The sequence below is a fragment of the Podarcis melisellensis genome (genome assembly GCF_964234715.1).
Source record: "Podarcis melisellensis genome assembly, chromosome: Z".
Lineage (NCBI taxonomy): Eukaryota > Metazoa > Chordata > Lepidosauria > Squamata > Lacertidae > Podarcis > Podarcis melisellensis.
Window position 1 is genome coordinate 48,942,768 of NC_138547.1, and position 25,189 is coordinate 48,967,956.

Here is a 25,189-nt window from a genome sequence, read left to right on the forward strand (position 1 = left end):
ATTTATATCAAGAGTCATTGTCATGCACTACTATTAAACATGCACCAAAATCTCTAGGTGCCAGGCCAGGTTGGCCTATGTGAAATGAACAAATCTGGCCAGACGACCAGATTCACTTTTCTGTCTCTCTCTCTCTCTCTCTCTCTCTCTCTCTCTCTCTCTCTCTCTCTCTCTCTCTCTCTCACACACACACACACACACACACACACCCACACCCTCTGCTTCTCCAGATACAGCTAATCCAGAAACAGATGTCATTCCGGAAACAAAGAAAGAGCCAAAATTACCTAAATCTTGAAATGGCTACCGCAAGAACGTTTTGCATCTGATTTAACTAAATTAACTCATTTGTGCAGCAGCTGCTGCAAACTGAACTACTTCCATGGGTTACAAGCTTTGCATTTCTCACTGAAAAGAAATTCAATTCTCTTGGTCAAGAGAAACCTTATCAAACAAAAAAAGCAAGTACGGGTAGATGTTCCCTGGGGCTTGATTAAGGAGTGCATAAAAGTTAAACATATAACAAATGCACACTGGGTGCAGCATCCTACCTCACAGAGGCCAATCAGAGGCCTTTAAGGAAGTTGCAAATAGGGACGAAGGAAATAGCCCTCTTCTGCTGTTGCTTGCTGTTCCTCCTGAGTTGGTACTCAGACTTTCTCAACCAGATCACAATCAAAGTGTCAAATTCCAGCCCAGGGCTCCTCCACCAGGATCCAAAACACTTTTCTTCTAGCACTGATCTCTGGGTTTCCCATCTAATAACACAGAAAATATTCTCTTGTGCTCCATCTCATAGCTTTGTCAGCCTTCCAGGATTAAGGATTAAGGCTGCAGGTGACAGAAAGGACACTTTTCTGCTTGAGATCCTAGAAAGTTTCTGCCAGTCAGAAGAAATGGACGGACCACTATCCATAGACCACAGAACGGGGGGGACCACTTTTGTCCAGTAGGCCAGATCCAACCCACTTTTGGCCAGATTTGAGCAGTGGACCCAATCCTGCCAAAATTCATCTTTCCAGGCGAGTGTGTAGGATTTGTGCTTTTTAATACATTACTGGATGAACATTAAATATAGCATTGTTTGTTGTTTTACATTTTAAATTGCTTTTATTGTATTTTATTTTTTCAAGTTGCTTTGAAACTCTTTCTTTTGTATTGTTATAGGATTTTTAGGGAGTCAGTCTGGATGTCTTTGTGGTCCCCTTCTAGGCCTGTGATCCTTTATCTATGAGGTTAGGATCTATAAAAGGAAGTCAGTCAAACCAGCTATTTTGTAAAGGTAATGGCCACAGCTGCTCAGCTAAGTATCTATAATCAGCATCTTAAATAGGTTGCTCTGTTGTCATATAAACAAATGGGTGGACCTTTCCCTAACTCACCTGTCATCCTAGGATGGAGAACAACAGACTAAGATGGGCTGGGGGTGTGGGGGAGTTTTGTCTAATGCTGCAAGCTGGGTACATAGAAGCTTGCCTTGCTCTGTGCTGAATCTCAAAGCTGGGGCTCAGGGGTCTCTCTGGGAACCTAATGGGGAGGCAAGATCTGTTGGGGTAGTGAGCCCCTCCATTCTATGCTCAGGTTGTATATATGTGTGGATAAAAACATGTATCACCACAGTCCCCACCGGCCTTCATTCCAAGGAAACCAAATCCCGGGTAAGCGCTGTAACCCTGGTGTCTATTGCTGCTTGGATATTGGGGCGCCCTCTCAGCTGCCGCTTTGTGTCTGGCTCTGGTTCTGCACTGGGCTCTAGGTTCTAGAGGCACACAAAGCAGATCCTGTAAGTCAGAAATCTGTTCTAGTTTCTGCCACAGAGTCCTTTGCAAAGGCCTGGGAGGAGGTGCTTTGGCAGCACTGCTGCTGCTGCCTTGGAAGACAAACTGGGTTCTTCAAGAGTGGGTATTCAGACTAACCATTGTTTTCCTGCCATATTACACACAGATCAAATCCAGACAGAACTGCAAACCCATCTCCAAAAGATGAGAGGGAACTGATAAGCAAATTCTGCTGCACGCACCAGAAAACCATTGCTCTGACTTCGTATCCATTACTTTAAAATTAAAAAGTATGGTGAGCAACAACAAGCAACAGCAATAGACCAATTAGCAATTCCAGTTGCAATTAAAATGGAATGAGAAGACTCCTCCCTCTTCCTCTAATAAATCTGCATTTTGACAAGGAATTCTTGATTTCCAATCAAGACTTCTTTGAAAACAAAACAAAAGAAGAGAAATTTCAGCAAATGTGCTCACACACTTTCAAGATAACAGTTCTGCTGCAGTGTTTTATATGCTGGCAATATGCTGGCTCTCATGGAAAGATAATCCTCTTGGAGCTTGGACGTGTCTCCCCCTTGCCTTTCTCCCATGCTAGGGTGGAATTAATGCCTTGGAAAACAGCAGGCTCTTTCCAACATTGGTTCATTCAAATAGTAAGTCATTAAGAGCCCAAAATAAATAAGGTAAGACTTCACTATAACCCTAAGTTTGGAATTTGGAAGAAAAGTTTGCTGGCTCACAAGATAGCTACAACTGGCTGCAGCCACCCTCTGATACCACAAGAGGCTCTGTTTCTAGGGTGGGAAATTCAGAGAAGAACAGACCTATTCACCTATGGCGAGTTAAGAACTTCTGCCAGGTTCCCAGGCAAAGAAGCTACCCAAACAGAGTCAGCTGAGGAGCAAGAACTGGGCAGAGGTGCAAGAACTAACCTGAGGAGCATGAACTGACCTGCCACATGCATAGCAGAGCACATGAATCTGTACACATATTCTACCTTAAGAGTTGTCTACATTCAGGAGCCTTCACACTGCTGTTTTCCAACATAAAAACAATACGCAATTGAAGCAGCTATGTACCTTCCCAGGGACGCGGGTGGCGCTGTGGGCTTGCCAATCAGAAGGTCGGTGGTTCGAATCCCCGCAACAGGGTGAGCTCCCGTTGCTCGGTCCCTGCTCCTGCCCACCTAGCAGTTTGAAAGCACGTCAAAGTGCAAGTAGATAAATAGGTACCGCTCTGGTGGGAAGGTAAACGGTGTTTCCGTGCGCTGCTCTGGTTCGCCAGAAGCAGCTTAGTCATGCTGGCCACATGACCCAGAAGCTGTACACCGGCTCCCTCGGCCAGTAAAGCAAGATGAGCGCCACAACCCCAGAGTTGGCCACGACTGGACCTAATGGTCAGGGGTCCCTTTACCTTTAAGTACCTTCCCCTGGTTATGAGTTACTTCTAGAGTTCTTTTTATGAAGTGGAATAACAGCTGTGGGAAGAAGACTGTGGCAGGCAACCTTGAGAAGGGGGAAAGCAGGGGTAAGTTAAATCCTGTTGCCACAAAACAGGATCCTTGCAAATCCAGTGGCTGTCTAGCAGTTTATAGCAAATATATCTGATGTCTGCCAGGGTCACAACAGTAAAGCCTGGAGCAAACTAATATTGGGTTGTATCCAACAATGCTTCCTCTTCTTCTCCTTTTTATGACAATTATTATTATTATTAGTAGTAGTAGTAGTAGTAGTAGTATTTCAGTTTATTCCCTGCCCTTCACCTGAAGGCCCCAGCACAATTTAAAATACAACACTAAAAATGGTTTAAAAATACTGCCATCACAAAAATAGGGTGGGTCCCAAATATATATGTCTCATTTTACTCAGAGTAGAGCAATTAAAATTAACTTAAAATCAGTTGAAAGGTTTCATCTCTCAGGAATGCTTGACATGGATGCTGACGGCTGCCAGAACCTCAATCGCCCCCAAATGGAAAACCTTGCAGGATTTGTGACTTTTGCTTTGGTATAAAAACATGTGGGTTTAGTATTGCTGGCTGGGGGGAGGGCGGGGAGGGGGGAGCTCATAGTTTACAAACTGCCAAAGGCTTGGAGGACCTTGCAAAAAAAATAATTTAAAAATCCATGCTATTTGTATACACAAATATAACTCTGTTGGTTAGAGTGTGGTGCTGAGAATGCAAAGGTTGCAGGTTTGAACCCCATATGGGCAGCTGCATATTCCTACATTGTGATATGCAGAAATGGATACAGGGAAACAAGTACAGTGTTAAAATGAGTAATAACATGTTTCTTATTTTATGTATATATTACTGTAATTGAACCTTAAAATATAAGGAGAGCCTGCAGGATTAGACCAATGATCCATCTGGTCCGACATCCTGCTCTCACAGTGGCCACCCAGATGCTCCAATGGGAAACCTGCAAGCAGGACCCCTGAGCACAAGAGCCATACTCTTCCATCCTGCGGCTCCCAGCAACTGGCGTTCAGAAGCCTTGCGGCCCCTGATCGTGGAGGCAGAGCAGGGGAGTTGTGTCCCATTTTGCTGCTTGAGGCAAAATGGGAAGTGGCTCTGCCACCTTCCTCAAGCTGCTGCCACTGCCACTGCCACCAGTGCCACGTGGCACCTCCCCCACATCACCTCTGCTGCCTGCATCGCCACTGCTTCTCTGCCAGAAGTCATAGGAGCCAACTCCTAGGGGCTGAGGTCACTTCAGCACCCCAATGAAATATTTGAGGGGGCTAATAAAATAAAAAATGTGGGCTTACTTGCCCTCCACCCCAATATTTTATTCAAGTTGCACCCCTGCCAGTGGTGGAGGTTTCAGGGTGGGTTGTGTGAGGGAGGCTGTGAGTGTGATGCCTAGGGGACTTCTGCAGCCTGAGGCAGCTGCTTCACCCCACTTCATGGGTGGGCTGGCCCTGAGGCAGAGAAAAGCCATCATGGCTCAAATCCCCATAAGAATAAATCAAGTGCTCCCAATACATTAACTCCTTGCAAACAGAAGTCCTTACAAACACCCCTACTAGGCTAGAGTCCGTTTTGTTATTCCCATTTTCACAGAATAGAATCATACAGTTGTAGAGCTGGAAGGTACCCTGAGAGCCATCTAGTCCGCCCCCTACCATGCAGGAATCTCAGCTCAAGCATCCCTGACAAATGTTTACAGGTGGCAAGGCCGGGGAATGCCTGTTTGCCCAAGACCACCTAATGTAACCAGGGTGGAGCCAACATCTGATCTAGATGCTTTCCAGCTCACCCCTGTTAAGCCACTACTTTCCCCTTGTAGTCCTTCAATGGGCGAGGGTGGAATCAGGTCTGTTCCTTGCAGTCTGAGCGAGCGTGATAGCACAGAGTTGTGCACCTGAAGCCTGTGCCCCATTTCCACAGCAGATCATATCCTCTGGTTCTGCCCACCCCACTCCCCTCCCAGTCAGGGTCAAAACACACATGATGAAGGGGAATTGTTTTCTTGACTAATGAACTGCAGGCATGTGGGGGTGCTACAAGAGACATGCTTGACCCTCTCTCCATTTACCTCATTTCCCTGGTCTCCATCTCTACCTACCCAACCATCCCCTGCGGGAGAATCAGGAGAGGGGCGAAGTGCCCATGGATGGGGGTTTTGGTTGGGGAAGCAGTGCAAGAACAAGGGTCAAACACCCCCTCCCCCTGCATAGCTTCTCAGATCCAAAACTGGCTGCATTTCATTAAAGATGAGGCCGCCAACAGATCCAATTGCAGACCTGCCATTTTGGCCGTCAAGATGGCTTGAGCACTAGATAAGTTGAGGGAGATGCCTCCCTCTGTATATGAACCACAGAAGGCCTCTCCTGGCCCAATATTCACCAGTGCTGGATAGGATAGCTCAAAGGTCACTTTTGCTCTCTCTTACCCAGTATTTTACTATCTCAGTGTTTTATTTATCCATATATATATGGTGCCTGACAAGCAGCGGCTAAATACCTCAGCTTCCACTCTATTAAATAGCAGGTAATTGTCCCTGATCAAGGGGAGGGAATTTATACAAGCATCTGGCCTCATTTTAAGAGACCACGTTTTCCTCTTTAAACTTGAAAGCTGGAGGGCTGAGCCTATCCAGGTTCATCTGTCTGGTCTTGGGCGAGGGAAGCAAGCAGCAATGATTGGGAAAGGATTGCTTTGCAGTGACTGAGCGAGTGACATTTGCACTGTGGTCCACATAGGAGGGAGGGAGGAATGGGGGAGAGATTCCATTCAGGTCACAGATAAAGAAGAACTCAACATAACACTCACTATGCAACAGTTTGCAAAGCGAAACACACCCATCCTTCGAAAACTGCACTTCTCCAAATTTTGTGATGCAGTTCTCCAGCCAAGGAACGTGCAGAGAAATGCTAGGGTAACTTATGCACACAGATGAAAGTATTCATGAAAGCAGCAAACACTTTGGAATGTGCTCCCCAGTGAGGTCCACCTGGCACCTTCATTCATCTTTCTAACACCAGGTAAAGACTTATATCGCCCCCCTACCAAGCTTTTGACAAACTACTGTTAGCATGGAGACAAAGCTTCCTGTGTTTGTTACATAGGTGGTTGCCTTTTGTTCTGCTTTATGGTATAAATATATTTATTTGTGGTTTTACCTGCATTATAAGTCGCTTGGAAACCTTGAGGTAATAAGACTGGCTGATCTAGTACCGATAATGATAATGGTGGCGATGTAATTCTTATATTGGGAGAAATCGCTGTGCAAACACTTGTATGTTGGGATAAATCCCTATCCACATGGTGATGGGCAGACAGGCTGCTGGCGTGATGTAGCAGGATCTTCTTGCATTCTTGTATACCCAAGGCACAGTGGTTAAGGGCACCCAGAAGTGTAGAGTCGCAGGACACAGCCTCCTAGCGACACCCCAGGGAACTGTGGTTCTCACCCATCTACTGGTGCTAGTTTGATGTCTATGGCTAAAAGATGCCCTGGAATCCACATAGGCCATATAATGAGATTCACCACTTTTGGGAATAATCCTTGCAAAACACTGTGGTCACTGAGCTATCACTTGGGTGGTTTTTCCCAAGCTAATCATTTCAATTTCTGGACCCCCATCCAATTCGGAAGGATCTCCTAAGGGTGGTTCCATAAAGTGCAGCATCAGTGAGCCTGTTTCCAGGATACAGCATCTGCTGTGGGGAGGAGGGCAGCACACCACTCTCCTCCCAAAACAGTTTCTTTCCCATGATAGATGGGGAAACCAGAGTGGTGGTGCTGTTGGGGAGAGAAACTGTTATGCCAGCAACACCAGTTCTGAGGCCTATGTGAACATAAGTGAGGGTTTGCAAGATGATGTTGCCATGCATCCCAGATGATTGGGTCCATCTAGCATAGCATTGTCTATATGGACTGGAAGAGGCTCTCAAGGGTTTCAGACAGGGCGAATTCACAGGCCTGAACCTGGGACCTTCTGTGTGCAAAGCAGATGTTCTTCCATTCAGCAACAACCCTTCCCCATTAAGTCTGTGCATGGGGGGGGGGAGGAAAACAGAAGTTAGCCTCAAAACTGCAAATTCCTACTCTAATCTAAGTCCTTCTTCACATGTATGTGTGTTCAGTTTTTGAGAAGCACAATCAGTTTGTGTGCAAGACACTGGAGCACACAGTGCTGAAAACAGGTAAAAACAACATGCCCTCACTGCTAATAATTTCAAGCTTCCCAGGAATAGCCACTGTTCAGACAGACTCCTTCACCAGGGAGGATGTTCCACAGGAGGGGGACCACCACTGAAAAGTCCTGATCAAGGGTCAGTGGCAACTCAGCAGTGGCACCACCAGCAGAGCCTCCTCTGTCAAGCATTGTGAGTCATCACTGATGGGTGCCCACCACTCCTCCATGAATTTGCCCACTCCTGTTTTTAGTTCTGGAAGTGGGGGACAGCTGATGCACAGCCATATATTGGCTGCCCTGGTTGCAGACAAGCCCCCTGCCAGGAAAGGCTAGTTCAGCCTTGCCCACCCACCTCACCAGTTACCTGCCAAGAATCTCAACTGACTCTTCACTCTTAATTCCCCATTTCCGGAAGTTGCACCACCACAGTCGTCCTCATCATCACAGCCCCCACTTCCTGCTTCATCCTCATCTTCTGGTTTCTCCAGATTTTTCCGGCGAGAGATGGACATTCCTTTTAGGAGCTGGAAGAGAATATATTTACGGGGGAAAGGATCAGAGGGGCTTCAAATGCCAGGAGATTCATCACATCTGTTGCCTTTGATTCTTATGTAACTTTTATATTGTTGTATTCTCTGTAAGTCCTGTATCCCTCGTAACACCATGTATCCCTTACACCTCCAGGAATTCCCTGTGGTCTCTGGGAGAGTTTCTCCTACAAGTTCCAAAGATCTGCTGTTACTCGGAGCAGGGCTTTTATTGTGGCTTCTCCGGTTCTCTGGAATAGCATCCTTGTCTAGATATGACAAGTACCTACTACATGTACTTTTCAAAAACAGCTGGAGACATTTTTGTTCAACAGACTTCCCTTGCTGGATGAATGGGTCTTTGACACAAGGGCCCACTTGTCAGGGTTTTAGTCTTGTCTTAAAAGTATTTGATGATTGTCTTTCCCCCCTCTTTTTATGTATAAATTGCTTTGAGATGGTGGTTTAGAAGGCAATCAACAAATTAAATGTAGTATCATCCTCATCATTAATAAAAGTTTGGAGACTATTAAGCTGGGTGGTTTGTTTCAGGTACAATCTTGAGTCTGTGGTTTTACTGGTCAAACTTCACCCCCTGTTCCCCTTTGCTGCTGCTGAGCAACACCAAACCTTAACTGAAGGATCAAGTGGGCATTATTGCATTCACCAGAATTTGGCCTTGATTAGATCTCTAGATTAATAACCAAAAGCTCAAGGAAATTTCACCAAATGTGCAGCTTAGTTGTTAGAGCAGGCTGAACCAATTTAGGGGGCTGGAGGGGGTGCCATTTCTTAAATGCTTCCCTTGCAAGTTGGAGTGTCAAGTACGCTATTTTCACAAACACATTAATATTTATGCACACTTTATCCTAGCATCTGCATTTTTGTTGTGGGAAATCTCAGAAAAGTGTGAATGGATTTCAAAGGGTGACTACATTGCAATGTGCACATTGTTTCAAAAAGCACAAATTATTTTGGACAACAGCCATACAAGAAATATGTAAAATAACTAAGCAAGTATTAGAAATCACCCCAGAACTGGCCCTACTAAACATCTTCCAAGACAATAATGCCCACTCACATCACAATGAACTCATCGCCCACCTACTTTCAGCAACCAGAAACATCATAGCCATACACTGGAGAGACCTGTCAGGAGTAAGCATGGGCCAATGGTACCAAATAGTATGGGAAACAGCCCTACTAGAAAAATTAACCAATAAACTGAAACTGACACGGGGACAAACAGAAGAAGACACCTTCACCCCGGTATGGCTCCCCTTTATCACGTACACAGCCCAACAAGACAATGGCAAGAATCCACCAACGATATACAAATCAATGTGGCTAACCTGATCCAACCCCCCCCCCACTCACACATGAAAACAAAGTTCATCACAGCCAACCCCAAACAAGCAACCGCACCTTAGGCCAACCCCAATTTCTCTCACCACCAAAGGAACACAAGCGAATAGCAAAGAGAACCTGCACAAACAACACTGACACAAAACTCCACACATACATTAAGCAAAATAGAAACATCACTTCCTGACTCCACCCCCCTCGCCTTTCCCCCCTCCACCTCTCCCCCCCTTTCTTCCTAATGTCTCAACAAATGACATGGAAAATGGAAATGGAAAACGTAACTTGAAAAAAGAGACATTGCGCATACCTTTGTAAACCAAGAAAACTTTAATAATAATAAAAAAGCACAAATTAAGTAGGTTTGCCTTTAAATGTGAACTGAACTAGATTCCTGCCCACTCCCTCTGTGGAGCAGCCTGCCTTCTATCCCGTCAGACTCTATGTTCATCTAGCCCTGGACTACTGCGATGTCTCAGTCTACCGAGATTTTACTTCAAGGAAGATGCCAGAGGTTGAATTTGGGATCTTCTGCAAGCGAAGCATGACCTCTGCCACTAAGCTAAGGCCTTCCCCAGCACTGAAACAACTGGGCAAGGGGTGGGTGCTTTCCCTGGCTCTGAACTGCGACTCTCGAGTCCTTAATGAGGGGTGCCAACTGCCAAAGATTGCAGCAGTTTTCAAAATAACTGAACCAGTGCCTCCTAACCAGTGACATTCTGGGCTGCATTATTTTCAGTTAAATGAAATGTTTAAAAAAGAGTTTTTAGAGAGGGGATATTCTGAAAAAGAATCTATATTTCAACAAGAAATCTTAAACAATGAAGTGAAAATTTTATCTAAAATGTATAAAATATTGTTGGAATGGAATACTGTGGACGAAGAGGTTAAATCTGTAATGATTAGTTGGGCTAGAGATTTCGGATATAATATTGAATTTGAGAAAGGTACTAAATTATGGAAGGATGGGTTAAAGTTTACAGCTTGTACAATGATTAAGGAAAATGTTATGAAGATGTTATATACGGTAGATGGTATATAACACCAGTAAAACTGGGTAAAATGTATAAAGTGTGTAATAAATGTTGGAAGTGTAAGGAGACAGAAGGAACATTTTACCATATGTGGTGGGAATGTAAGAAGGTAAAAAGCTTCTGGGAGATGATCTATAACGAGTTAAAGAAAATGTTGAAATATACTTTTGTTAAAAAACCTTGTTGGGAATACTGGATAATGAAATTAGTAAAAAAGATGTGAAATTAGTTTTGTATGCAGTAACAGCAGCCAGAATTTTGCTGGCACAGAAATGGAAACAGGAAGAGATGCCCATGAAAGAAGAATGGAGGATGAAACTGATGGAATACGCAGAAATGGTCAGATTGATGGGGAGAATTAGGAACCAACGTGACCAGAGATTCTCCGAGGACTGGAAGAAATTTACAGAGTATATCAAAAATTTATGTGATGAGCAAATAACGTTCGTTGGCTTTCAAGAAGCTCTGTGAAATTACTGTTAGAAACATTGTTTAAAAAATATGATGTGATTAAGAGTATTTGAGTGCAATATAATATTGGGAAATATGAGAAGAGGATAAAAAATAAACGGAAAATTAACAGACAAGCTGAGGGAAGTTCTGGAAAAAAGGGTTTAAGTTAAAAATGGATGTATAATTTTGTAAAAATGTTTTTTTTAATGGAAAATCTAATAAAAAATATTTATATATATAAAAAATAACCAGTGACATTCTTGAATTGTTCAAATGAAGATTCATGCAGGCTGAGAAGTATCTGTTACTTCCACTGTGATGCTCATGGCTCTGGAATTTACTACTCTTCTTTTTCTTCTATAAAGAGTGGCTCAAATACCAGAGTCAATATTTTAAGAATATAATCTAAAATGGGGAGTTATTGTGGACTATGCAAGGATTTAGTCAGCTTCATGCCATAGCAAAAGGCTGCTTCTTTGAGTGTTTTTGAAATACTTGGAATATGTCGAGCCAGGTTTTGAAAAATTTTGTTGAGTCTGCAGTTTGCACGGCTGTGGAGTTATACTTGTGGCATCTGACTTCATATGTCCGCAGTAATCTAAAAACTTTCCCTCTTGTTTGTCTTAGAGGAGCAAACTTTCATTAAGAGTCATTTGGTTCATTTTGGATTCTCTCTACTGCTATAAGTTCCTTTCTTAAATATTTATAAGAGAACATCTTTTTTAAAGTTGCTTTTTAAAAAATCACAGCAAGTAATGGGTTCATTCACACTACACAATAAATATTTAAACCCTCTCCCCATTGAAACCACCAGATAATTCAAGGTTTCCTGCCTCACCCTTTGTTCCCAGACTGGCAAGAAAGTCACAGAAACTTTTCCAGGATCCATAGAGTTTCGTTGGGCTCCTAGGAAGCCTTTGCAAACACGGGGTTCTTCATATACACTCACTGATTGACAAGGAATTGATGGCTACGTAATCACAGGAAACAGCAGCCCTATGCGGATCCTGAACCACCCATGTCAGAGATCTGATGTCAAAGCATCAGGAAATGAAACAGCCCCACGACCTCCCCAAGTGTCCCTATTTTCCAGGGACAGTTCAGGATTTACAGAAGCCATCTTGGTTTCAGATGTGAACCCGAATTTTCTACTTTTCCTTTTTTCTCGGCCGACTCTGGGGTTGCAGCGCTCATCTCGCTTTACTGGCCAAGGGAGCCGGCGTACAGCTTCCAGATCATGTGGCCAGCATGACTGAGCCGCTTCTGGCAAAGCAGAGCAGTGCACTGAAATGCCATTTACCTTCCTGCCAGAAGGTAGGATACCTATTTATCTATTTGCACTTTGACGTGCTTTTGAACTGCTAGGTTGACAGGAAGAAGAAGGAGAAGAAGAAGAAGAAGAAAAGGAGGAGGAGGAGGAGTAGTTTGGATTTGATATCACGCCTTTCACTTCCCTTAAGGAGTCTCAAAGCGACTAACATTCTCCTTTCCCTTCCTCCCCCACAACAAAGACTCTGTGAGGTGAGTGGGGCTGAGAGACTTCAGAGAAGTGTGACTGGCCCAAGGTCACCCAGCAGCTGCATGTGGAGGAGCGGGGAAGCGAACCCGGTTCACCAGATTACAAGACTACCGCTCTTAACCACTACACCACACAGGGACCGAGCAACAGGATCTCACCCCGTCACTGGGATTCAAACCACCGACCTTCTGATCAGCAAGTCCTAGGCTCTATGGTTTAACCCACAGTGCCACCTGCGCCCCTTTTCCTTAGGACATCCCTATTTTAATCAGAGAAATGTTGGAGGCTGTGCCTCAGTTATGCGACCCCCCGAGCCAAGCAGATAAGTAACTATACGACCTTTAGAAGACATCTGAAGGCATTCCTATATCAGGAAGTTTTTAAATATTTTATGTTTTATTATGTTTTTATATATGTTGGACTCTGCCCAGAGTGGTGGGGTATTATTATTATTATTATTATTATTATTATTATTATTATTATTGACACCCCTATTTTCATCAGAGAAATGTTGGAGGGTATGTGACTGGCTTGTAACTGGCTTGTATTATTTTAAAGAGTTCTGCCAGTAAAAGTTTGAATAATACTTTTATGGGTCTGGACAATGATTTATTCCAAAAGGAGTCAGTTATTATGCTTCCAGTTGCTTCAGACTACACAATATCAGTATCTGCAACAGTTTTAGAGTAAGGTGCAGCTGCGCTGGGTGTCCCACTGCAGGGGGGGGGACCAGAATAAGGCTGTATAATGGAGCACAGGAGGCGGGGGAAGTGAATTTTAGTGTTGCACAGGATGGGAGTAGCCAGGTTTTTTTGTTGCAGGGGGCAGCACTTCTGGGTGGGGTAGGACCGACATGATTGGTCAGTTAATTAAGGCATCTGAAGGCAGCCCTGTTTAGGGAAGCTTTTAATGTTTGATGCATTACTGTATTTTAATATTTGGTTGGAAGCCGCCCAGAGTGGCTGGGGAAGCCCAGCCAGATGGGCAGGGTATAAATAAACAATTATTATTATTATTATTATTATTATTATTATTATTATTATTATTATTATTATTACTATTGTTTTGCTTGATCGGGGGGGGGCAACTGCCCCTCTGCCCCGCCTTGGCTACGCCCATGTTGCACAGGGTACAGCTGAAATTTGAGGGCCCCAATTCCACCTCTATCCTTCAGTATTACCTAATTACCCAAGCACTCCCTGCAACGGGCAAGGGATGCTTTGCATGTTAGCAAAACAACAGCTGCACACCTGTACATAGAGTGTAGCTGCTATATTTGTGACTGTCCTGCCACCATCTCCAGCCAATCAGGCTTTGAGGCTTCTGCAGCAACAGGAAAAAAAATCATAAACTGCTGAGACCATACAAGGATAACACAGCAGCAACAATATAAAGTAGACTCAAGGCAATGATGGCTCCATTACACTGCCTTCAAATCTGGGGGGGGGGGGGTTGTACTGAAGTTCTCACCCTTATGCAAATGAAGGATCGAAAGTGACGTTCAGTGATTGGATAGTTTGCATGCAAATGAAAGATCGAAAGTGACGTTCAGTGATGGGATAGTTTTAGAAAATGGCAACAGTTACATTGTTCTGGAGCTCTATATAAGCAGGCTGACTAAGCTCCTCAGTTAGTTCTGTTCCAGCTTAGAAATAAAGAGCTGCTTTGGAAGAATTGCTGTGTCGTCTGATATGTTCGCCCATAACCTAACACTGGCAACGAGGATGGGATCGATGGAAATCAGAGCACAGCCAGAAGAGTGACTAGTGGGGTGCCACAGGGTTCTGTCTTGGGCCTGGTTTTATTCAACATCTTTATCAACGACTTGGATGATGGACTCAAGGGCATCCTGATCAAATTTGCAGAGGGAGGGGTGGCTAACACCCCAGAGGACAGGATCACACTTCAAAATGACCTTGACAGATTAGAGAACTGGGCCAAAACAAACAAGATGAATTTTAACAGGGAGAAATGTAAAGTATTGAACTTGGGCAAAAAAATGAGAGGCACAAATACAAGATGGGGGACACCTGGCTTGAGAGCAGTACATGTGAAAAGGATCTAGGAGTCTTGGTTGACCACAAACTTGACATGAGCCAACAGTGTGACGCGGCAGCTAAAAAAGCCAATCCAATTCTGGGCTGCATCAATAGGAGTATAGCATCTAGATCAAGGGAAGTAATAGTGCCACTGTATTCTGCTCTGGTCAGACCTCACCTGGAGTACTGTGTCCAGTTCTGGGCACCACAGTTCAAGAAGGACACTGACAAACTGGAACGTGTCCAGAGGAGGGCAACCAAAATGGTCAAAGGCCTGGAAACAATGCCTTATGAGGAACGGCTAAGGGAGCTGGGCATGTTTAGCCTGGAGAAGAGGAGGTTAAGGGGTGATATGATAGCCATGTTCAAATATATAAAAGGATGTCACATAGAGGAGGGAGAAAGGTTGTTTTCTGCTGCTCCAGAGAAGCGGACACGGAGCAATGGATCCAAACTACAAGAAAGAAGATTCCACCTAAACATTAGGAAGAACTTCCTGACAGTAAGAGCTGTTTGACAGTGGAATTTGCTGCCAAGGAGTGTGGTGGTGTCTCCTTCTTTGGAGGTCTTTAAGCAGAGGCTTGACAACCATGTGTCAGGAGTGCTCTGATGGTGTTTCCTGCTTGGCAGGGGGTTGGACTCGATGATTCTATGATTCAGATGCGGCCATCCTCTGAACTGAGCTGAATCACTGAGCTGAATCACTGAGCGAAATCACTGAGCGAAATCACTGAGCGAAATCACTGAACAGAACCAATTTAGAGCTGACTGTTCTGGCTAGAGCACTGCGTTCCATCCATCCCCCTTCACGCCGGCATCGGAATCATGGCTTCACTTGTGCCTCTACCGCCGTTTGCGCCAGCCTCTGAATCACGGAACTCCTACCTCGCTCGGTTCGACTGCTACCTCCAAGCCAACGAGCTGACACAAGTATCACAGGAGCGGGGCCTATTCCTCAGCCTCTGTGGGCCTGAGGTGTTTGAGACGGCCCGAGCATTGGTTGCGCCTGAAGCAGTCCAAGCAACAGCATGGGACACGATCCAAGAGAAGCTCTGCAACCACTATGCGCCAAAGCCATCCAAGATTGCTGCCCACCATGCGTTTTACCATTGGAACCAGGCAGAGGGGGAGTCAATCAACAACTACACCACTGCCCTGCGACAGGCAGCAATGCACTGCGAGTTCCAAGACTTAGACGATGCCCTGATGGGTCGAATCATCTGCGGGCGTGTCAACCCGGACGTGTCGGTGAGAATCTGTGCCGACTAAAAGGGCACAATCAACAAGGCACTTCAGCAGCACGCTTATCCAGTTCCCGTTGTCCAACACCTGCTGCATTCCCTGGGTGAGGGTAAGGTCTTCGCTAAGCTGGACCTTGGCCAAGCCTATCAACAACTGCCCGTCGATGATGCCACTGCTGAAGCCCAGACGATCGTCACCCACCGAGGGGCATTCCGTTGCCGCTGTTTGCAGTTTGGGGTGAGAGTGGCTCCTGGCATCTTCCAAACTCTTATGGAGTGTCTCCTGCAAGGGCTTCCGGGCGTGGTACCATATTTTGATGACGTCTTGGTGTCCGCAGACTCACACCAGCAGCTGTTCGAGCGCCTCCGTTTCGTGCTGACCAGGTTCCAGGAGGCCGGACTCCAGTTAAAGATGGAGAAGTGCCAGATCCCGTTCCACAGGTGGAGTTCCTGGGCTATCTTATCGACGCCTCCGGCCTTCACCCGACCACATCCAAGATCCGCACTATGCAGCAGGCCCCCATCCCAAAGAACAAGACGGAGTTGCAGGCGTTCCTGGGGCTGCTGAACTTTTATAACATGTTCCTGCCCCACAAAGCCATGGTGGCTGAGCCTCTTCACCGACTCCTCAGCACAAAGACGCCTTGGTCCTGGGGTCATCGGGAGACGGCCGCCTTCAACGTGGTCAAGGCTCTCCTTTCATCGGACAGTGTGCTGGTACAGTACAGTGAAGCCAGGCCGCTGGTCCTTGCCTCCGACGCCTCACCTTTTGGCATCGGCGCTGTCCTTAGTCACCGTTTTCCAGACGGAAGAGAAGCACCGCTCGCCTACTTTTCCAGGACGCTATCTCTGACTGAACGGAATTACAGCCACTTCGACAAGGAGGCACTGGCACTTGTGGCTGGAGAGAAGAGGTTCCATGAATACCTCTACGGCAGGACTTTTGACCTCATCACCGACCACAAGCCACTCCTGGGCCTCCTCGCTGGTGATCGTCCAACTCCACCGGTCCTCTCGCCGCACATGCTGCGATGGACTGTTTTCCTGGCTGCCTACCACTCGCGGCTTGTCCATCGCCCGGGGAAATCGATGGGCCATGCCGACGCCCTCACCCGTTGCCCTCTTCCAGTGTTTGTGGAAAACCCGGCTCCTGCTTCATCGCTCCTCCTGATTGAGGATCTTCCAGCAGCGCCTGTATTGGCTGCCACTGTGGCCTCCGCATCTGCCCAGGATCACACCATCAGCCATATGCTCAACTGGGTGTGGAGGAGGTGGCCACAAGGGCCTTTTGCATTGGAGTTCCAGCCCTTCACAACCAGACAACACAAACTCTTGACTCATTGCGGCTGTCTGCTGTGGGGAGACCGCGTCGTGATTCCCCAAAGACTCCGTCAACGTGTCCTGGAGGCTCTACACGTTGGCCACCCAGGAATCGTCAAAATGAAGGCGTTGGTTCGGTGTTACGTCTGGTGGCCTAACATGGACGATGCCATCACTGCCTGGGTGTCCGCCTGTCAAGCGTGCCAAGAATCTAGGCCTGCGCCACCAGCAGCTAAGGGACACACCTGGGAGATGCCAAAGACACCCGGGTCGAGGGTACACATTGATCTGGCTGGCTCCTTTCACGGCCGGACCTTTATGGTAGTGGTGGATGCCTATTCCAAATGGCTGGAGGTGGCCCTGATGCTCTCCACCACTACCGAGGCCGTCATCCGGGTGCTGCGAGGCATCTTTGTAACGCATGGGTGTCCTGATGCCCTTGTCTCCGACAACGGACCGCAGTTCACGTCAGGCACTTTTGAGCGGTACCTTTTCAGACTGGGCATCCACCATGCCCTAACGGCACCATTTCATCCATCCAGCAACGGGCAAGCGGAGAGGATGGTGCGCTCGGCAAAAGAGGCACTGGCGCGCCTGGACCGGGGAGATTGGCACGAGCGGATCGCCGAATACTTGTTCGTGCAACACATCACCCCTCATGCGGCCACAGGGTGGAGTCTTCCTGAACCGCTTATGGGCCGCCGCCTCAGGTCCCCGCTCGACCAGCTGCACCCGGACTTTGCCATGGCTGAACCCCCAGGCTGTGCCAACGCGCCACGGTCATTTGTTCCAGGAAACCAGGTCTTTGCCCGGAACTATGTGGGGGATATTCCTTGGGAGCCAGCCACAGTAGTGGGAGTCACTGGACCTCGCTCGTACCAGGCGGCACTCGAAAACAGACGCTTGTGGCGCCAGCACATAGACCAGCTTAGGCGCAGTGTTTGGGACTTGGACACTACCGTGGTGCTCCCAACTGCGCTCGTGGCTCCGGAAGAGACACTTACAGATGGTGAGGCTCCACCTCTCTCGCAAACTGCCAGCGTGGAGCCGAACCAAGCCACTTCAGAGGGTCTGCCAGACTTACCACAGGCTTAGACCACTCCACTTACGGAGGCTCCACCCACAGGGAACTTGGGTTTCAACGCCACCTAGGGTCGCACCACAGCCTCGGCAAGAATTGGATGGCCCCCCCAGACTTGGCTACCAGTCCCCAGCGGTCTGGCAGAGTTTCCAAGTGCCCAACTTATTTAAAGGACTATGTTGTTGGACATGTATCACTGTTGGTCTAAGTATGTGAAATGTAACTGATATGGTTTTGTGCCTAATTGAACCATTACGTGTAGTGCTGTATATACCATTATGATTGTAATTAACGTCTTATCTCGGTGGGGAGGGGTGTTATGTACTGAAGTTCTCACCCTGGGCCAGCAGGGGAATACTGTAGATAGTTATGCAAATGAAGGATCGAAAGTGACGTTCAGTGATTGGATAGTTTTAGAAAATGGCAACAGTTACATTGTTCTGGAGCTCTATATAAGCAGGCTGACTGAGCTCCTCAGCCAATTCTGTTCCAGCTTACAAATAAAGAGCTGCTTTGGAAGAATCGCTGTGTCGTCTGATATGTTTGCCCACAACTTAACAGGGGGGATCCTATTGTTTGCACATAGCTTAAGGCTGTTATTCAACGTGCTTTTCTAATAAAGTGTTCTATTTCTGCACAGTGGCTTGAATGTTTCAGTCTTTCAGCTTCTGAAAGAGTCAGACCCACAAGCCATGACAATTTCCTATTAAGTAACAATTACAACTGTTTCCCTCCCTCTCGCCAAAAAAAATTTGCATTTGGTGGTTTCTCTGCCTTTAAATAACTGCTCTTGCTGAGTTGCTACCCTGACATTACGGCTGATTCTCATCTTGTGGCAAGAGGCAGGAAAATATGCAACCCGATAATCACTGAGAGCAACATGTAACAATAAGCAGGTTTTAACTTAATGATAATTTATCCAGCTGCAAGAGTTTAACCAGAACTTTCTCTCCCCCCCCCCCCGCCAAACCAGGATGGCAGAAAAAAGAAGCCCAACACAACACCCGCAAGGAGGACAACAAATCAATCCTGGGCATGTGCTGGAGACCTTATGGTCTTAGGGCAGTTTACAATACAGTTTAAAACAGTTTCAAAACTTACAATTAAAAGCCAGGACCTGCCTCTCCACAAGATGGCTGGTGGGTGGCAACAGGAGAATGGGCTTTTCCTGTGGTGGCCCCTCATTTGTGGAATGCTCTCCCAAGGGAGGCTCCTCTGGTGCCTTCATTAAACACCTTTCAGTAAATGTTTCTCTTCAATCAAGTTTGGGACTGATTGACATTCTATGACTTTTAAAATGTTTTTGTGGGAGGGGGTTATTTTGTATTTTTCTCATTTTGCTTTTTCTCATTTTGTATTTTTCTCATTTTGCTTTTTCCTGTTCTGAACCACCCTGGGATCTTCAGATGAAGGGCAGTATACACATTTAATACACAATAGTAATAAGATCCCACAATGCTCCAAAATATTAGTTCCCAAAGCAGCAAAAACTGTGCTAATTGATTCAATTATAATAAAACAAAGGGGGGGACACATGCAATGCAGGCCATAGCCAGCAGTAAATCACATAAAGTAAGAGCAATTAATTCTTTATTTGCTGAAACATGGTCAGCTCAGGTGTGTCTGACCTAATGAGCACAGCAACTCTTCTCAGTAGATCTTGCCCCAGTTGTAGAGACTGAAGGTTCCCACAGCTGCCTCAGTCTCCTCCTCCTCTGGGTTCTTCTCAAGTAATCTGAGACTATGTTAGTTTGCCTGTTTTTGTTCCTGCCGCTTCATACCTCTTCTGGTCCTTGTAGACTGGAGGGCAGGGGAGCTTCTCACAGCAGGAAGGGGAGACACCGATGCTTCTTCATCAGCCTAACTCCTCTCCTGCTTTGGCTTCTGTCTCTGATTCTGACTGCTCTCTGCCACAGACTCTCCCTGCTCACTATACCCTGTGACCTCTTCCAGGCTTCTCCCTCTTCTCCCCCTGACTGCTCATTGTCATCCCACCACCACTCTTTTGGCTCTGAGCCGTCTTCCTTTTGGGGGTTCCCCAGCTGGGGCCTTCCACCCAGCCGGTCCATGAGAAAGCAGCACAAAAACTAAGAAGATCAGAAGCTGCCTTATGCAGAGTCAAAATATTGGCTAACCTCGTTCAGTACTGTCTACACTAACTGGCAACAGTGGCTCTTCAGGGTTTCAGCCAGAGGACATTCCCAGCACTACAAGGAGAGGTCACCAGGGACTGAACACGGGACCTTCTTCATGAAAGAGCATGTGCTCCACCAATGAGTGACAACCCTTCCCCCAGAAGCAGTAAGAAATAGCATAAAGCCTGCTTGAATCAGCAAGTCTTTGGCACCTGTCAAAATGAGGCAAGGGAAAGGGCATGACTGGTTTCTGCATGGAGGCCACTGGGCAGCCTTAGCGCCACCACCAAAAAGGCTGTGTAAATAGAGATGTAGTGCAGGGTCCCCAATGACCACCTTAAGGCATGGGGTAATTCCATATACAGGTAGAGGGGAATTCTTAACATATCCTGATCATAAACCACTGATTGCTTTATCTAGCCCTTGTTATGTCAAAACAAAGGTCTACTTACAGATCAGCAAGTTGCAGTTTCTGAGCCAAATTTATTTTTCACTGCATTTACACCCCACCTTTTTCTCCAAGGAGCTCAAGGTGGCATGCAAGATGGTTCTCCCCTTCTTCATTTAATCACCACAACCAACCCTGTGAGGTAGGCTAGGCTGAGATGCAGTGACTGTCCCAAGGTCTCCCAGTGAGCTTCATGGCCCAGTGGGGGATTTGAACCCTAGTCTCCCCAGTAAGAGTCCAACACTCTAAACACTACCCCATACTAGCTCTCATTTAATCACACACACCAGGGTGCCTGCATTTGCCAACCCCAATATATATATAACAGGAGTGTGGGACAGACAGGCAGTATCAATGGAGTCAGCAAAGGATGGGGGGGGCGTGTATAGCTCCTCAAGCTACCATTCACCCACCCCTACACCTCCTGTGTCAAAATCTTTTATATTCTTCCATTTTTACCCTCCCCCCTTTCTTTCACCATGGAGCCCAAGAACAGGGGGCAGGCACTTCCCAGACTGCCTCCCTCCTTATTACCAGCAAACACAGCAAGAGTCTTACCACTATTCCAAACTGAAGCTGTCAATGAATAATGAAAGTTATCTTGCCCTTTTAAGGGTATTTTTTAAAGCTTCTCAACACCCCTCCCAATTAAGCATAAACAAAACAGCAAACTGTGACCTCAATCGTTAAGATAAGTGCAGAAGGTTTATTTCAAGCAAAGGGTTCCCTTAGGAGTCTGCCAAGGCAAAAAAATGAGTCTGAATTAATATTTATACTCTTCCTGGAGTGCATATTTCTCCTTTAATTTAGTCTGCATGACTGAAAAGAATTTAATAAAAAAATGTTCCAAGGGCTGTGCTGAAATTCTTGGCATATTTTTCTATAAGCCCTTGGACAATCATCAAGCGTGGAGATTGGAAAGGGTTGATAATGGGTCTGCAGCTAAAACAATAGTTTAAATGGCAAGGAAAATTGGACCATGCAGAGCTGAAGGAGAGAACAGAGAAGAGGGAGGCTGTGGTGTAGTGAGGGAGAGAGCAAGAACCCTGGACCATCGCTTTCTCACCTTTCTGTTATCCCACCTGTACATGCACAGGTGAAACTGGTGAGGTGAAACACAGAAGCCGCTCCATTTCCAGAGGCAGCAATATCTCAGAATTCCAGTTACTGAATGCTGCCTATGGAAGGAAGGCATGATACATTTATGTCCTGCTTCAGAGCTTTCCATATGCATCTGTCCGGCCACTCAGCACCAGACTCTGCACTTGATGGTCTTTGGTCTGATATGCCAGAAAATAAAGATGTGCCTGGTGGATCAGGCCCCTGGCCCACCTGGCCCAGCAACCTGTTCTCATTTTGGCCAACCAGGTGCTGCCGTGAGAGGCCCCAAGCAGCACCTGGGCCCAACAGCAACTCCTTCTCTGCCTGTGGCTTCCAGAAACTGGTATCCAAGGGTGGAGGGTGAGTAAAGCCATAAAAGTATTAATAAATAGTTAAAACCAAGTTTTAGGAACAGGGTTTTCCTTCTCCTAGGTGGGCTGCTTTCTCAGGTTTAGTAGCCCCTCTGATAAATAGGCCATTATCCCCTTTGAAAGAAATCCAAGGGAGGTGCTGAGGTGTTGATTAAATGCAAATTTGTCATCCCCTGGGGTGACAGGGAGCTTCCGGGGAAACCATAAAAAAGGTAAAGGATCCCTGACAGTTAAGTCCAGTCACAGAAGACTCTGGGGTTGTGGCGCTCATCTCGTTTGTCCGCAGAGTTTTTCTGGGTCATGTGGCCAGCATGACTAAGCCACTTCTGGTAAACAGAGCAGCGCACAGAAACACCGTTTATCTTCCCACCTATTTACCTACTTGCACTTTTGGGTGTGCTTTCGAACTGCAAGGTTGGTAGGAGCTGGGACCGAGCAGCAGGAGCCCAGCTTGCTTTAAACTGCACTTCTGAGGAAGACAAGTCAGGTTTATTGCTACTATAGTTTATTTTTTGTGTGTGTTTCTTATTGTAAACCACCCTGTGATCCTCAGGTGAATGGTTGTATAGAAATTTTATAAATAACTTCCATAGAGGTGAACACCAGATCCAAGGCATGTCCACGGCTCTGGGTTGAGCCAGACTTATTCAGGGACAGCCCCATGGAGGCTATGCTTTCCACGAAGTCCCGAGTGACCCCTTTTAAGGTCATGTCGGCATGGATGTTAAAATCCCCTAGGACAACCAAACTAGGTGTCTCCAGGAGAACATCTGCCACAACCTGAAGCAGCTCAGGCAGGGAATCCTTGGTGCAGCGAGGAGATTGGTACACCAAAAGGAATCCTGGACTGCCCCTATTGCCCAACTTCCAGAACATGCACTCAGAAAACTGGGTCTTCCCAATAGGACGCCGGGTGCAAACTAATGACTTCCTAATCTCTGCTGATCATTGGACATCCACTAAGCAAGTCTCTATGGGTGAAGCTTTCCCCAAACTGGGTGCCACCACCAAAAAGGCCTTCCCAAGAAGCCATCATCAGGTGGGGGAATCTGAAGAAGGCCTCCAATGAAGATCTTAAGACCCGAGCAGGAATGTGTGGGGAAACACATTTTTATTAATTTTCACAAACATGTGTTAGTTTGTATTGTTTTGTTGTTTTTGTTTTGTACGTTTTGTTATCTTCTATGTTTGTGAAACACATTCCTTCCGAATAATCTCCACACCAAAATCAGTGGGGTCTCGTTCCTCCTTTTATAGCTAAAGCTGCCACCTCTCCAGAGTGCATGGCAACACTCGTGTCAGGGACTCAAAACCTCACAGTCTGGCTAATGAGCTCTTTAGGGCAAGCAAGCAATAGCCTCCAGAAGATCAAAAGAGATTACGAGGCTCTGGGCAGGAAATTGAAAGTGTCATTGGTTCCCACATGAACCAAGAGGAAGGGGTATTTGTCAGTGGGTTTTATGATTCCTTGCAGTCGTTCAGTTACATCTTGGATCTTAGCCCCGGGGAGACAGCACACTTCCCAAGACATCTTGTCAGGCCCACAGATCACTGCTTCTGTTCCCCTCAGTAGGGAATCCCCTATCACCACTACACGCCTCCTCTTAGGTTTGGTCGGGGTTCTTCCGTGAGCTGTCCGTTCCAAGGTCACCTGCACATTCCCTGAGGACTCACTTTGCTGCTCATCTTCATATACCTGATCGACTGTAATGGGGGAGAGATCCTCAAATGGAGTCTGCTCTTCGTCTTCCATGCTAGGGGAGAGGACCTCAAAGCGATTGTGTATTTCTAAACAATCAGAGCAGACCCTGGGCCTCCTACTTCTTTGAGTCACGTTTCTCCATATATCTGGCTCCTGTGTTGGTGAACTAGCCTCCTTCTCAGGGGAGTCCCCTGTGTCCTCCTTGGTGGAGATGGTGTGCTCTGTTGCTTCCAAGAAGAGCTCCAGCTCTCTAATTCTTTGGAGCGTAGCTACACATTCCTCCAGTTGCTGGACTTTGTCTTTTAAGAGGGCAATCAACATGCAATTGCTGCAGGTAAAGCTGCCTGCAACCTTTGGCAAGATGGCAAACATTGTGCAGGAACCGCAGGCGACTGCAGCTGTTCCCTCACCCTCCATCTTGAGAACGTGTCGTTGGGGGTGGCTACAGCGGTCCTCCATCATAAAAAGCGTGAAGACAGGACAAATAACTCCCCCCCAAAAAAACCTAGGTCTCCCCCAACAAACGTTTGAGACTAGCTCCCCTAAATCTAAAAGATGGATCAAACTGCCCTGCAAGCTCTGAGAAGCTCCCCCCACAGCTAATCACCTGCCTCAACAGAAACCCTGCCCCCTCTGACCTTTGCACAGGGAGAGCAGCTAATCAGCCACAAAGAAACACACACACAAGAAAACCATTTTTAGGGTTGCAGACAAGATGCAGACAAAAATGCTGGGAGCTTTATCCTGGTCAAGAGAGCAAACATTTCTCCTTGCTGATCTTCAAGATCCAGCTTTAAACCACTGAATTTGGCAACCTTAAGTGACTAGCGTTAGACATGGCAGCCCAAGACCCCCTAGCTCTCAATGGCCTGGGGTGCAATTCCCTCATGGTCAGTCTTTGGGGGGGGCACATGGCAGTGATGGGCGGGGCCAAAGTTTAAATGTGAACAGTCCAAAAGATGAGACTTTCAGCTTTGACCAAGAGAGTGCATTCCAGCTGCCCAGAGACCAAATGTTCAAACACACACAACAGCAGAGTGAGGGACTGTGGCGTGGCAAAGGTCCCAAAGGACAGCCAGAGAGGTCTGGAAGGCCACATCTAGCCCCCACTCTGGTGATACAGTGTGCTTCCCTACCACACTGGCATCTCCCTTATAGAATTTTATTGGCTTCTCTCCATCACCTTGCCGGCTGTGTTCTTGGCATCTGTGTTTTGAAGGAGAAGACTGCCAGCGAGGGGAAGGGTCTCTTTCAGCAAAGCACATCCGCCACGCATCCTTGGGGAGCTTCCAAGCATCTCCAGAGGTCCCTCGTAACACAGTTTGGAAACCACCCATCTGTAATGCCTCCCAGAATTGTGAGGTTCTAGCCAATCAAGGGCTGTTGACTCTGAAGGGTCAGGGCCACATACCAGCCTCTTCTTATAA

The 25,189-nt window shown here is 46.6% G+C and overlaps 1 protein-coding gene across 3 annotated transcripts in view; it reads right to left on the minus strand.

The window, feature by feature from the left end:
- Positions 1-25,189, minus strand: part of GPC3 (glypican 3) — a 239,340-nt gene that overhangs the window by 25,982 nt on the left and 188,169 nt on the right. For all 3 annotated transcript variants that reach the window (XM_081896964.1, XM_081896963.1, XM_081896962.1), the window contains one exon: positions 7,794-7,953. In XM_081896964.1, coding sequence (XP_081753090.1) covers positions 7,794-7,953 — 160 coding nt within the window. The remainder of the gene's footprint in view (positions 1-7,793; positions 7,954-25,189) is intronic.